The sequence below is a fragment of the Euprymna scolopes genome, chromosome 20 (genome assembly GCF_053919585.1).
Source record: "Euprymna scolopes isolate OS-2025 chromosome 20, ASM5391958v1, whole genome shotgun sequence".
Lineage (NCBI taxonomy): Eukaryota > Metazoa > Mollusca > Cephalopoda > Sepiida > Sepiolidae > Euprymna > Euprymna scolopes.
This window is the reverse complement of record NC_136501.1, coordinates 9,566,602-9,579,424: the sequence shown is the minus strand read 5'-3', so window position 1 is coordinate 9,579,424 and position 12,823 is coordinate 9,566,602. Positions and strand designations below refer to the sequence as shown.

Here is a 12,823-nt window from a genome sequence, read left to right as displayed (position 1 = left end):
ATCCTGAACGTGCTGCCTCAGAATTCTGTGAATAAACATGTATCACTGTAACATTTTTGGAGTTCTGTATTGGTTAATTGTCGTGGTATTCCTAACTTCCATGCATTCCTTAATTAGCTTAGTAGCCTCTGTCTATTGCTAATGGTTTTTATGACCCTGGCTTAATAAAGGAAGGAAAATATATTACTTAACCAATTTAATTTTGTTCGAGTAAATAGAAACTTATTTTAAAAATGTTTTAAAGTTAAACAACTCAACTTTTGCTTTACATAAGCAGATTTATTGATTTTGTTTCTTTTGCTTTGATTATGAGTGACTCAGGTGATGATTGGCAGTAAATTCGTTCCAGGATGTTGATAAAAAAAAAAAAAAAGGTAACCGAATGAATCATGAGACTGAAAAAGATTTGTTAAACTTTCTTTCAGTTTATTCCTGTTTGATTTGCAACATCATACAAGTTGAAAGCGGATGTAGCTTAAAACTGTAATAGTCATCCCTTCCTACCAAAGCATTAGATATATTTTTACCTCCTTGATAAACATTCACTATTCTTGTGTTACAGGTCCATAGCGATTCTAAAGGGATATATATATATATATATATATATATATAGTTCTTACCAATGTTAGGATATGAATCAGCAACTATTCCTTTTACTGCTATCACTATTCATTGTAAGTGTTAGGCAATACCCCCTCTCTCGCGCGCACACACACACACACACACACACACACACACACACATTGCTGTTTAGTTGTTAACATTCCAAGTTGAAAAATCAATACCCTACCACTCACTGATAGCACTACATGTGGTATTCCGCATTATGAATATAGATGCCTTTCACTATGTAAAACGTACTGATCCACTGGCTGTGTTCTCTTTTTCCTGTATTGTTTTAGTTGTCAGATCTATGGGCAACATTATAACTGTTAACCAATGGAATCTACAACCGTTTCTCTCTTTCTCTCCGAACTGATCCTTGACATAAACAGTTAAACACTATTTCTTAGAGCATGGTTATGTCAGAGGGTGAATACCCTAGCCAACAAAATCTCTTGGATAACATGTTGGGCTCTCCGGTAAGATAAACTTATGCTTTCTTTTTTTTTCTTTTTTTTTTTTTTTTAATTCTGCCTCTGATGTTAATGGCTTATTTTGCTGTTAGAAAAATTATGGAATAAAATAAAAATATAATGGAAAAATTATTACATTAATTATTAGAAAATAATTACAGTAATTACTAAGAAATATAATTCTATATGTACTAAAAATTCTAATCGAATTAAAAATAGAAGTACTGAGTCAACAACTTCTTGGCATCAAGGCAGTATTTATATTCCTATAACTATTATTATAGTCTGTTGTTATTAAAGCTGTATAAGAATTTACCTGCCAGAGTAGGTGTGAGTTGGGTAGTATATCACTGCTGTTTGCTTTCAACTCATAAACTTTTCAAAAGTATTTCTATAAAAGTCACTGCAGGTTTTAGACAACCAAATAATATTAATCAAGATTAAAAATAAAATGTTTTAATGAGAACTTCTATCACAAGTATTAGTATAGCATACAAAACTGTTTTTATGCTGCTTGTAATTAAAATTTTTTTTTTTAAATCATACAAATATTCTTGATTATTATAATAAATCTCTCTAAGCTGATGCTTATTTTTTAAACTACTTATTGGCATTCATAAATTTTTTTTTTTAGTAATTTTAGTTATAGAAATAAAGATGTACAAATCTAACATATTTGTAGCTATTCTTAAAAAGTGTGCGTTTGTCTCAAGAACTTGGATACGCTAGTGTGTGTAAAACTTTCAGATGTCTGATCACAATAGTTTCTTTTGCTACAAGTGTTTGCATCAATATTGTTACAGCGTCCTTTTCCAACGATAAGTATAAACAACTCCACATTTTTTTTGTATCTAATTCATAAAACTATTCCACTTCTTTTGCTTATTAGGATTTTTTCCCCTATTTTGTAATTAGACTTTTTTGCTTGGATAACAATTTGAATAAACTATGAATTCATGTTGAATGTATAATTTATGATATCTAAGTTGTAAAAATATCCTTTAGGTGAAATTAGTTACGAAATCGTTTAAATGTAAACAGGATATCAGAACATTGAGATCAGTTTTACGAGGATGATAAAGCTATACAACCAAGAAAAGCTAATTTAGTATTTACCGTTTAAATATTTAAATCTGAGTGTTTCTTTTCTTTTTACTTGAGTGTTTGAATTTAAATATCAATTAAACTTATGTAAATGTCTATATTAATAAAATTGTGAGACCACTTTTCATGTATCTGTGTAGATATGTTTCTCGCCTCTGTGTGACTTACACATTGTATATTTTGTTATTTACTAGAATGCCTTAATCATTGAAATCATAAATGCAGTAGCATAAAGTATCAGAAGTAATTTTTGAAAAATCTAATTTAAAAAAACATAATTTAATCACTGCATTGAATATACCAAAATTTTGGTTTCTCCATAAGCAAGTCAGCCATTTTAATCTTTTGTTCATAGTTGAAAAAAAATTATTTTGTGACCTTTTAAAATTTGAAAATAAGTCACACGTTGATTAGAAAATTATTTCTGGCTTTAAAGTTCTTAGAAAACCTACATGTAATTAAAAGATTGAATGTTTTGTCAGTTATGTACATCTAATCATTTTATGAGTAAAGATTAAAACAACCTTAACAACAATTACTTATAATTTTTATAGCAATTTGGTTCGATTAATAATTTAATCACTAAACTGTACTGTAATAATTAAATTTAATTTTTTTAAAATTTCGTTTTAAAGAAAAAATAATTTGGTAAAAGAACAATCAGCATAAAACAAAAGATTCTCAGGCAACGCTGGATAAGTACAACTAGTTTATATATCTGATTATTCTTTACCATTTCCGAACTGGTTTCCACATTTGAATTTTTTTTTAATGCTAATGAGTTACCACTTACCAAGGCTAAAGACCACTCAAGGTTAACAAGATTGTTGATTGGATGCTGAACCATACTATGAGAGGATTGAATACGAACGGGTAGAATTTTGATTACTTAAGAAGAAAGCTCAACAAATATTTGTTGACCTTAGACTTGAAGAAGACCATGTTGTAGTTAGCAGGGAAGTAGTCATGTGGTGTTGCATTAACCAAGATGAGAAAACCTGTCTGTAAATAATAATAAACATTCCTCACCTAATAAATACAGACATATATAGTAGCATGAAAATATATTTACTGCAAGTAAGCTACATAATAACATATATTAATTCCAAGGAAAATCATTAGACTCTGTGTAGTTGATTTGCGATAAATGTATTTTAATATGGGTATATATATATATAGATAATACATATATATATATATATATATATATATATATATATATGAAGCATTTTAGCCTGTTTAGCCTGACGATTCCCTATTTGCCATAAATATATTTTCATAAATTTCTACCTAGCTCTACTCATATATTAAGCACTGTTGAAGTAAATACTGAAAATCGATACATAAAATATATATCTCCTTAAAATATTTTATGTGGATGCATGAAATAATCATATATACACTAGACTAGTTAGATGGTTTGTTTAATATATATGTACAGTCGCTGTTCACATAGATGATCACAGATCTTCAACCTCCAAAATTCAGTTGTAAGTGTAACTTACAACTGAATTTTGCCAAGTACTTTATCCACTATCCCACGAGTCCTTGTAGACAATTCTAATATGAATTTTAGGAGCCTTAAACCTACTTTGTTTTTTAAGATACACAATTTTACTACTTATCATTTTAATTATATATATACATACATACATACATATATACATACATATACATACACACATATACACACACACACACACATATATATATATCTGTGTGTGTGTATATATATATATATATATATATATATATATATATATATATAATGTGCATAAATGATCTACTTGTTTATGTATGAAAGAGACTAAAATATGAAATAAAAATTTCAGACAAAATTTAATCTTAGTATATGGAATAGTGGATAAGTATGTAATTGACTAGTAAAATTATCGGTTGATAATTATTTGGTGTAAATAAATTTTATTGAACAGAAAACAAGGCTTTTTATTTACACCACAAATTTCATGACATCTTATGGATCTAACCAATATTTATGACAGTTGATTTTCAATTATTTAAGAATCTTCAAAAGTTCAATAAAGTTGTAAGCAACAATTTTTTATATTTATCTAATTTCTTATTAGAACAATTCAGTCCGTATTATTTTATGAAACTTATCTTTGTTGAATTGTATGTTAGTCTTTCAAGTTTAAAATCTGTGATTTATTTTGCTTTTAATATAAAAATTTAAGTCAACTTAATAACTTCTTTTTACTAAAATTATGTTAAGATCCCTTTGCATTCATTTTTGTTATGTATACCACTGATATTTAATTAATTTTTTTTAAATACATATTTTAAGAAATTTTTTTTTTTTTTTGCACAAATAATTTTCTCTACATTTTATTCTGGATCTAATCAATAATATTTCTGACAACTGATCTCCAATATTTTCTGTTATGTTTACATTTTCAATTCTTACTAGACACAGCCCTTGGGTATCTTTGGTCTCTCTGTATAGGGGTTTATCATAAACCCTGACGTGAGGATACTTTTCATTAAAAGTAAACTCTGATCAAGTATTCAAAAAAAAAAAAAATGGTGTGCTGTCTCCTCCAGCCATTCAGCACATCCTTGGGTTGTGGAAAGAGGCATCCCTTATATTAATTGAGGGCAGATTTTCATAAAAAAATAAAAAGTTGTTGACAATGAGGAAATCCTATTAAAATATGAAGAAAAACAAAACAAAAAAAAGAATACTGGCAGGCCGGCACTCAGGATAAAAAAGAACTCTCAACCTGTTTATACACCAGGCAGGAGGAGGCAAACCTTTCTATCTCTGGAAATGAAACTCCAATCATGATAGAAGCCAACCAGTGTTAGCCATCAGGCCTTAATAACAGAGGTCCTGGCTTTCTATCTCCATTATTTTGTAGCAACAAAAAGTTCCAAACAAAGAGGCTTAAAAATGCAGTCATGGTCAAAAGAAAGTGCTGCTGTTTTGCCACCACCATACAAAGTTTGAAAAATGGAGAAAAGCAGCAAATCAAATTCTGGCCAAGAAAAGAAGGATAACTGAATAATGGATAAAATTTAGGAATATATATTTTATTTTTGATGTTATGTTCTATGGGAGTTATTTTACAGTGATCTTTATAAAAATTATATAGTTTTCCTTTATACAATATATTTTTCATTAATTCATATATTTCCTGATATCTTGTCACTACTTTGTAAATATTGGAACAAAGCTAGCAAAAGTGTTTTTTAGTTAAAGTGAAACAATTTTACTTTTCAAACTAAATTTTTCATCACAACATGATTTCTTTATGATGTGAACAGTTCAGTATGTTTTGTTTAAATAGTAATAACTGTTCATGTGAATAGATTTCGATCAACAGCTGTAACTTGTATCATGCAAAAGTTATTGGCTGTTATTGTACTTATCACTATTTAAACAGAAAACTGATTGTTGAATCTCAACTTCTCATATAGCATTTTGTAATTAAAATGAAGAATTCAATTTTCTAAAAGAACATATAGCATGTTCTATTTACTTGATTGAGGTAGGGTGTGTTTACTCGTGGTTAGTTTAATGTTGGTACTGAGCGACTTTCAATTGGCAAGATCATTTAAAAAGTTGTTCCAATTAGGGAAACAACCAGTTTGCAGACATTGTCGTTTATGTAAGCACACACTTTTGCACATGTGCGTTTTTCGTCCATAAGCAATCAAGAAAATAAATCAACAAAACAAAGTCTTTTTACATATGTGCTCAATTGCTGATCTTCATTCTCCGATCGCTGCTCTTCCATGCATGGGCTGTGATCCCCTCGTGGTTGTTGATTGTTTAACTTAAAACAAATCTACTCATGCATGGAAGCACAATAGAGACTTGCTGATCTTTCAAAGGTTTCATTAGGGAGTTTGTTCACAGGGGAAGAGAGACTACCTTGGCTAAAATATTTCTTCACTTGTTTTTCTAACTTAATAATAGCATGGGCAGAGTCTCGAGGCAACATTCACTTAGATTTCTACATTATCGGGTGCATCTCATCTGTATTGCTCCCAAAAATTGACTGACTAGAAACTATGTTCTTCAAAAAGTCGTCCAATTGGTGGAAGAGGGCACAAGAAAAGATGGGACCAAATATGACAAAGATACTACATTTTGATGTTATGTACACAAATGCATACACATTCATATTTTGAATACCCACATTTTTATGATCTGATACTTTAATACCGGAAGGTTTTAAGATTTTTAAATCAATTGCTTCTCATATCTTGCTCATTTATCTCTGCGTATTATTAGAAATTATTGAGTTAAGCTGTAGAGGGAAAGCAATTGTCAAAGCATAAATGACAAAGTCAATCTATACGAAAATTTATTCAGTTTTATCAACAACAGAGAACAACTTGGAAAAATAATCAAAAATAATAGTTTGGTATGAGATGTCTTTTCTCTTGTGTGATCCCATGTGAGGTTTGTGATAATTGAGAATTCAGTCTTCCGTCGAACGTTCCGAGTGAATCTGTGGAAAAGTGGTGTAGATAAATACTTTCTTCTATCATTGTGTTTGTTTGCATATTAACAAGTGCTTCCAACTAATAGTCGCATGCTTCCCTATGACAGTTCAAAAAGAAACAGAGGTTTTGGAACTAGAGATTTTTTTATTTAAGTATGATCAGCTCTTAGTGCTAGGCATAAAATATTGAAACACTTCTTTTTGAAATATTGCAGAGGCATATATTTTCTGTACTTCTGATTGAAAGAATATGCTTATATGAAATTTTTATCTAAAATGTTTACTTGCTTTTGCTGCTTCTTGATACAAAGGTTCTACAAAGTTTTCAGATAACATTCTCTTGTGAATTAACTCTGCCTAACACTTGAAAATCTCTTTTATATTTTGATATTCCTGTATTTAATGTGATTTTTAGTGCTTCTGTGCAATTACACTACAATAGGAAAAGAGTTTTATTTTTAAATTAGTCAATTATTTGAGTAAAAACTCTTAAAATTTGAGGTATTTAAAATAAAAATTAAACCTCAAAAGAAATAACATCTGATGATTGGCTCTTATAGATATGTAACTCAGTGTAATGTTTAGACATGTAGGGAGGTAACTTGTAGCAATAAGGAGTATACATATGTACTAGTTGGTCTGTCTAACAAATGACTATGACTCTTTTGGGTCATAATTTATATCAAATGATATCATCCTCTTTCTCTGGTTTGATTGAAGGATGTCATCATATTGTGTTGTGACATCACAAAATGATGACGTCACTCACTGTGCAAATTATCCCCTATCTCACAGTTTTTAATAGATGACATCATTCTTTAGTACTGACGTCACTGCATGATTATTCCTGGTTCTGTTTACATGGATGATGCCATGCAATATTGCACATGGGTAAACAAGATCCTTGGAGTTCTAGTGGTACATAGAATACATAATTAAATCCTTCTTAGATAAGAGAAAAAATCCAAGTTGTTCTCGACGGTCGTACATCTAAACAATATGATATAAATGTGGGAGTGCCTCAGGGGTCTATCCTTGGACCTCTGTTATTCCTAATATTCATAAATGACCTCCCTGACAAAATTGTTTGTGAGATGCTGACGACACCACGCTCTATAACAGACACGACAGGAAAAAAAATGAACACATATCTAAAGAAATGGCAGAAACACTAGAGGATGACCTTCAATCTGTAGTGGAATGGGGACATAAATGGCTGGTCACATTCAATGCTGCCAAGACTAAACTCGTTTCCTTCAATAATTACAAGAAACCTTCTCTACCACCAATAGCAATGGCCAATGACTCTTTATCTGAAAGTACATCTTTTAAACTCTTCGGCCTAACGTTCACAGGAAACATTAGTTGGAACAATTACATTGAGAGTATCGCCAGGACCGCTGCGAAAAAGGTGGGTTCTCTCTACCGTGCTAGAAAGGTACTAACTCCCTACACAGTATCCCTGATGCCTATGTCCCTGATAGTAGCCCCCTACACCAAAGTGGCAATGTGCCTGTTTGGAGTGAAAATGTAATTAAAAAAAAATTTTTAAATATATATTGGCAGGAAGACACGGTATTTCCCATAAATGAAAAACCTATGGCTTTTTGTACCAAACCTATAATGCCATATTGCTATTATTATCTGGGCAGGAGCTGCTAAAAACAGCCTATCCTGCCTTGACAGAGTACAAAATAAACTTTGTAGCCTAGTGGGGATGCCTTTTTCTCTTCCCTGCAACCTCTCTCCCACAGAAGGGATGTTGTGAACCTGTCGTTGTTTTATCATTATTTCCATGGGAAGTGCTCGTCTGAGCTCCAATCTCTGACCCCCCTCGCCAATCTTTCACAAAAAGCATCCGTCTAGCTGAAACCACTGTCAGTAATTTTCCCCACTCTTTATCTGTGCCTAAATCAAAACATAGATTCCATGAACAAAGCTTTTTTCTTAGAAGTGCATGCCAGTTGAACTCTCTTCCGTTTGCCTGACAACAACTTGGATGTCTTCAAGTTCAACATAAACAAGTTCCTGATAAACCGCCCCCTTAAGTAAGACACTTTATCAAATCTCCATTGCTAACGATTACTACGATATTTTCCCACTGATTACTGTACATGCAATAACCCTTATCCCTGAGTGGCCTCCAGGCCTTGATAAGTGGTGACTTCTTCCATGTAAAAAAAAAAAAAAAAAAAAAAAAAGGTTCTGTTTTTCAGCAGTCTAAACCCAAGACTCATAAAGAGACAATCGTAACTTTACGTTGTCCTTCAGTTGAAGGGAGTTCCCACTTTACTAATATCGTTTCTGTATTTTCTGTTTAATATATTAATATATTATTCATTTCATTGTTTCCGAGTCTTCTCATTATTCTTTCCAACATTTACACCATAACAGAACCAACAGATAAACAAACACAAGTACTTTATATATCGAGATATGATTTTAAAAGAGTAAAATAATGGGTAAATTATGCAATGAAAGTCGATAATTTATAACATTTTTTTTTTTTTTTACTAATGAGTCACCACTTCTCATCACTTATCAAGGTTAACAATCATTCAGCAATACGAATGTGATGAAAACGTTGAATGATGATGACTGGAAGATTGAAATCTTTACATATTATTCACTCCAAACAACAGCTGATCCAGAAAACAACAATTCTTTATCATTGTTCAAAAATTGCTCATGGAATATGAGGACTAAAGGATGAAATAGAGGATGGAGTGAAGATGCATGTTGCTGAAAGGAAACCTACTCTCCTGATAAAAAGAAAGTAATATCAATGATTGAACATTTTACTTGTCATAAAATATTTTACTGACTAAGTTGATTAAATTTGTGGAATTCAAATACAATCTTATTTTATTTAGTAACTTTCAACAAGGGTAGACAAAGCCGATTTGCCAAATATTTGGTCTTACCACTGTCGACTAAAGGAAGAGTTTATTAAGCATGCATATGCAATGTGATGATAAATGGAAGTGATACCTGGTCAGTGAGGGTTGAAGGCATGCGTTGCATGTGAATGATATGATGAATGCGTAATGTGAGTCTTAAAGACAGGCTTAGATCTGATGACCTCAGTGGAAAATTAAATCTGGAATGTATAGGGAGCTGTAGGCAGAACAGGAGACTTTGTTCGTATGGTCATGTTGAAATAATAAATAAAAGTTCTTGAGTTAGTAGATGTACATAGAATAGTTGAGATACCAGAATACGTAGAATAGTTGAGATACTTAATAGGAGGAGGCAATGGAAAACATGGGAGGAAGCAGCAGCAGCCCTGCTGTTTTAACAGCATCAGTGACCATGGCTCTCCAAATTGTAGAGCCATGGTAATCTTGGGAAGACAAGTAAAGACGGTAGTTTCCCGCTGCTTTTCGTCTTGATTCGAGGGTGTATCTCCCCCAGTGAGTTAAACGCACCCCCAGATACCAACCTGGAAATTTCTACGTCTTGGTGCAGTACATACCATACAACACCTAGCCTTCCTAAATGGTCACCCATCTGCTACTGGTCAGGCTCATCACTGCTTAACTTTGGTGATCTGGCAAGAACCGGTGTGTCAATGTAATTATGCTGTATATGACTTGATATAAAGAGGGATAAAAAACACACTTATCCAGAGATAGGTTAGTTTGAACGTGGATTTCTTAAAGCTGTCCAACACATGCTAGCACGTAAAACAAACATTAAACTGATAATGATGTTGGTGATAGTGGTGGTGATAGTGTTGGTGTATCACTTAGAAAAAATTGTCTTTCTGCAATTGCTTGTTGTTTATCTTTTTTCTTATCTGAGTAGGATGGACTACAGCTCTATCGACTAATCTCTAGTAGGAACAAATATTAAATACACATGATGGCTTTGTATTCAGAAAGGTTACACATTCCTCTTTTTAATATGGCTATAGAACTCTAGCCATGCTTATGTTGTATTATAGATTTTTTGTCTCTGCATTAAGATTGCAGCATACAAGTGAAGATATTGGGCTCGAAGAGATTGGATAGTGCGTTGCATATTATACTACATCTAAAAACTCATTAAATGACGTCAGCCACTTGGACGCATCATCGGCCATTGATTAATATCGGCATCATTAGAAACTGAAATTTTGGATCTTTCATTGATTGAACTTTTTGCGTTGCAACATGTTATGATCATCAGAGATTCTCCGTTCTTTCAGTCAGCATATTCGCCAGTTTCATAGTCCGCATGTGAAATTGAGAATTGAGATTTGCTGCTGATGATGATTTTGTTGTCATTGGTTCCCCCACCCCCATCGATATCTTTTTATAAGGATATCTGGTACTTACATGTCAAGGTTGTCACCATCTCTAAGTGAAAATGTTTCTGTGGAACGAACTTTTTTTTTTTTTGATTCGAACTTGGCACATCCAGGTTGTTATCTGTGTCCTTAACTACTGAGCCACCGTCATCTTCCTGCTACTGCTGATTAGTCTAAGTCAGTTAAGCTATAGAAAAGAAACTTGATTTTATAAGGGACTTGTTGTTGATTATGATGATGATGATGATGATGACCATCATCATCATCATCATCATTTCTACTTAACAACAGTTAGTCAACCACTGTAAACTTTTATATTTTTAATGTTAATTTATCTAACTTTTTATTCATACTCTGCCTAACAGTTTTAACAATGTATTCTTTATTACACAGGCACGATTTTTTTTATTTACCTTCTTCAAAGGTAAACTTATCTAAAAAAAAAAAAAATAGCCAAAGATTTTTATGACAAAGTCGTTCTAAGATAATTATAATTTAAATACTTTAAAAATTATTTTGGACAAAGAAAAGCATTCATTACCAATTTTTTAAAATCTTTATAACAGTTGTTATATATTTCTTATGTTTTTATTTTATTTATTTATTTATTTATTTTTTTTTTTGTAACTTCGTGCAGTCATCAGTTCTATCTACCCAACGTTGTTCAGGAATCTTTTTGCTTTGATTTTTGTTTAGCTTTTCATTTTAACGATGCAATTTATTTTTGTTTTTTTTTTTTTTTGTTTTTTGGGGGGTTTTTTCAATATAATTTTACAATTTAAATTTAATTACTACAATATCGTTTGGTTATTAAATTATTAATTGAATTAAATTGTGCTTACATTATCACTAATTTTGTTGAGATATTACTGCTTTAATCTCTAAAATTATTGGGTGTAATTTTAAATTCAGAAATGATTTTCTATTTGACAGTTTAAATGCTTTGACATTTCCTTCAAATTTCCAAAAATCTCCAAATAATTCATTCTTTTGCTTTTCTTGAACAAAATATTTAAAATGGCTGATTTCGTGAGAAAGAAATGGAAATGCATTTTGGTGGAATTAATCTTGTAATTCAATTATTTCTTTTTTAAATAGGATTTTTTTAGTTATTATTTTGGTACCTTATGTTTATTACATTCTTGAATTCAATAATAATCGATTAATAATAAAAACAAAATATGTGAGTCACGTAGAGGCGAGAAATACAGACAGACAAGAATTGATCACACAATTTTATTAATGTAGAAATTGATTTGAATTATATATCACACAATTTCATTTTTTATTTGCAAATTCTGACAAAAGTTTGTAGTTAAACATATACTTGTATGCTAGCAGCCAAGAATTTTGATTTTTTTTTTTTTTTATGATGATGATGAAAAAGAATATGATGAGAGGATTGAAAATAATTACTGGGATTAACAATGTCTGATTACTTATAGCAAGTATTTGTTGACATTGGAATTGAAGACAACCACGGTATAGTCTGCAGTGAAGGAGTCTCGTGGTAATGTGTTCTACAGATAGGTTATTGGAAAGAAACTTTGTTTTTGGAAATTTTACCTGATGCTAGGCATGCAGAGAAAGAAAAGAAAGTTATTTGTGGTACAAAGACAAGTTCTTGCTGTGAATGTCTTGCAAGGAGGAACCAGAGATTGGAGCTCAGTTGAGCACCTTGCATAGAAATAGCAATAGAGTAGCAATATCAAGACTAACAATATCTCTTCTGTGACAAAGAGGTTTTAGAGATGGGAGTAGATTGATTTGTTTTAAGTATTTATAACATTTACTGATCATCCAAAAAAAAAAAACTAAATATTGTTTAAAACTTTTTTAGAAAAAGCAATAGTGATTAAACTACTCTCTTTATTCAAAGA

At 31.3% G+C, this 12,823-nt stretch overlaps 1 protein-coding gene across 20 annotated transcripts in view; it reads left to right on the top strand.

Annotated features, from left to right (window-relative positions):
• LOC145241306 (voltage-dependent L-type calcium channel subunit beta-1-like) overlaps window positions 1-12,823 on the top strand; it is a 375,341-nt gene that overhangs the window by 272,854 nt on the left and 89,664 nt on the right. Inside the window, exon 1 of one of the 20 annotated variants that reach the window (XM_080104117.1) lies at window positions 725-1,082. The exons of 17 other annotated variants lie outside the window; for them this stretch is intronic. In XM_080104117.1, the coding sequence (XP_079960243.1) occupies window positions 1,017-1,082 (66 nt within the window). In that variant the 5' untranslated portion in view covers window positions 725-1,016. Of the gene's footprint in view, window positions 1-724; window positions 1,083-12,823 lie in introns of those variants that run through there. 2 more of the 20 variants (XM_080104112.1, XM_080104106.1) reach the window with 2 other exon arrangements.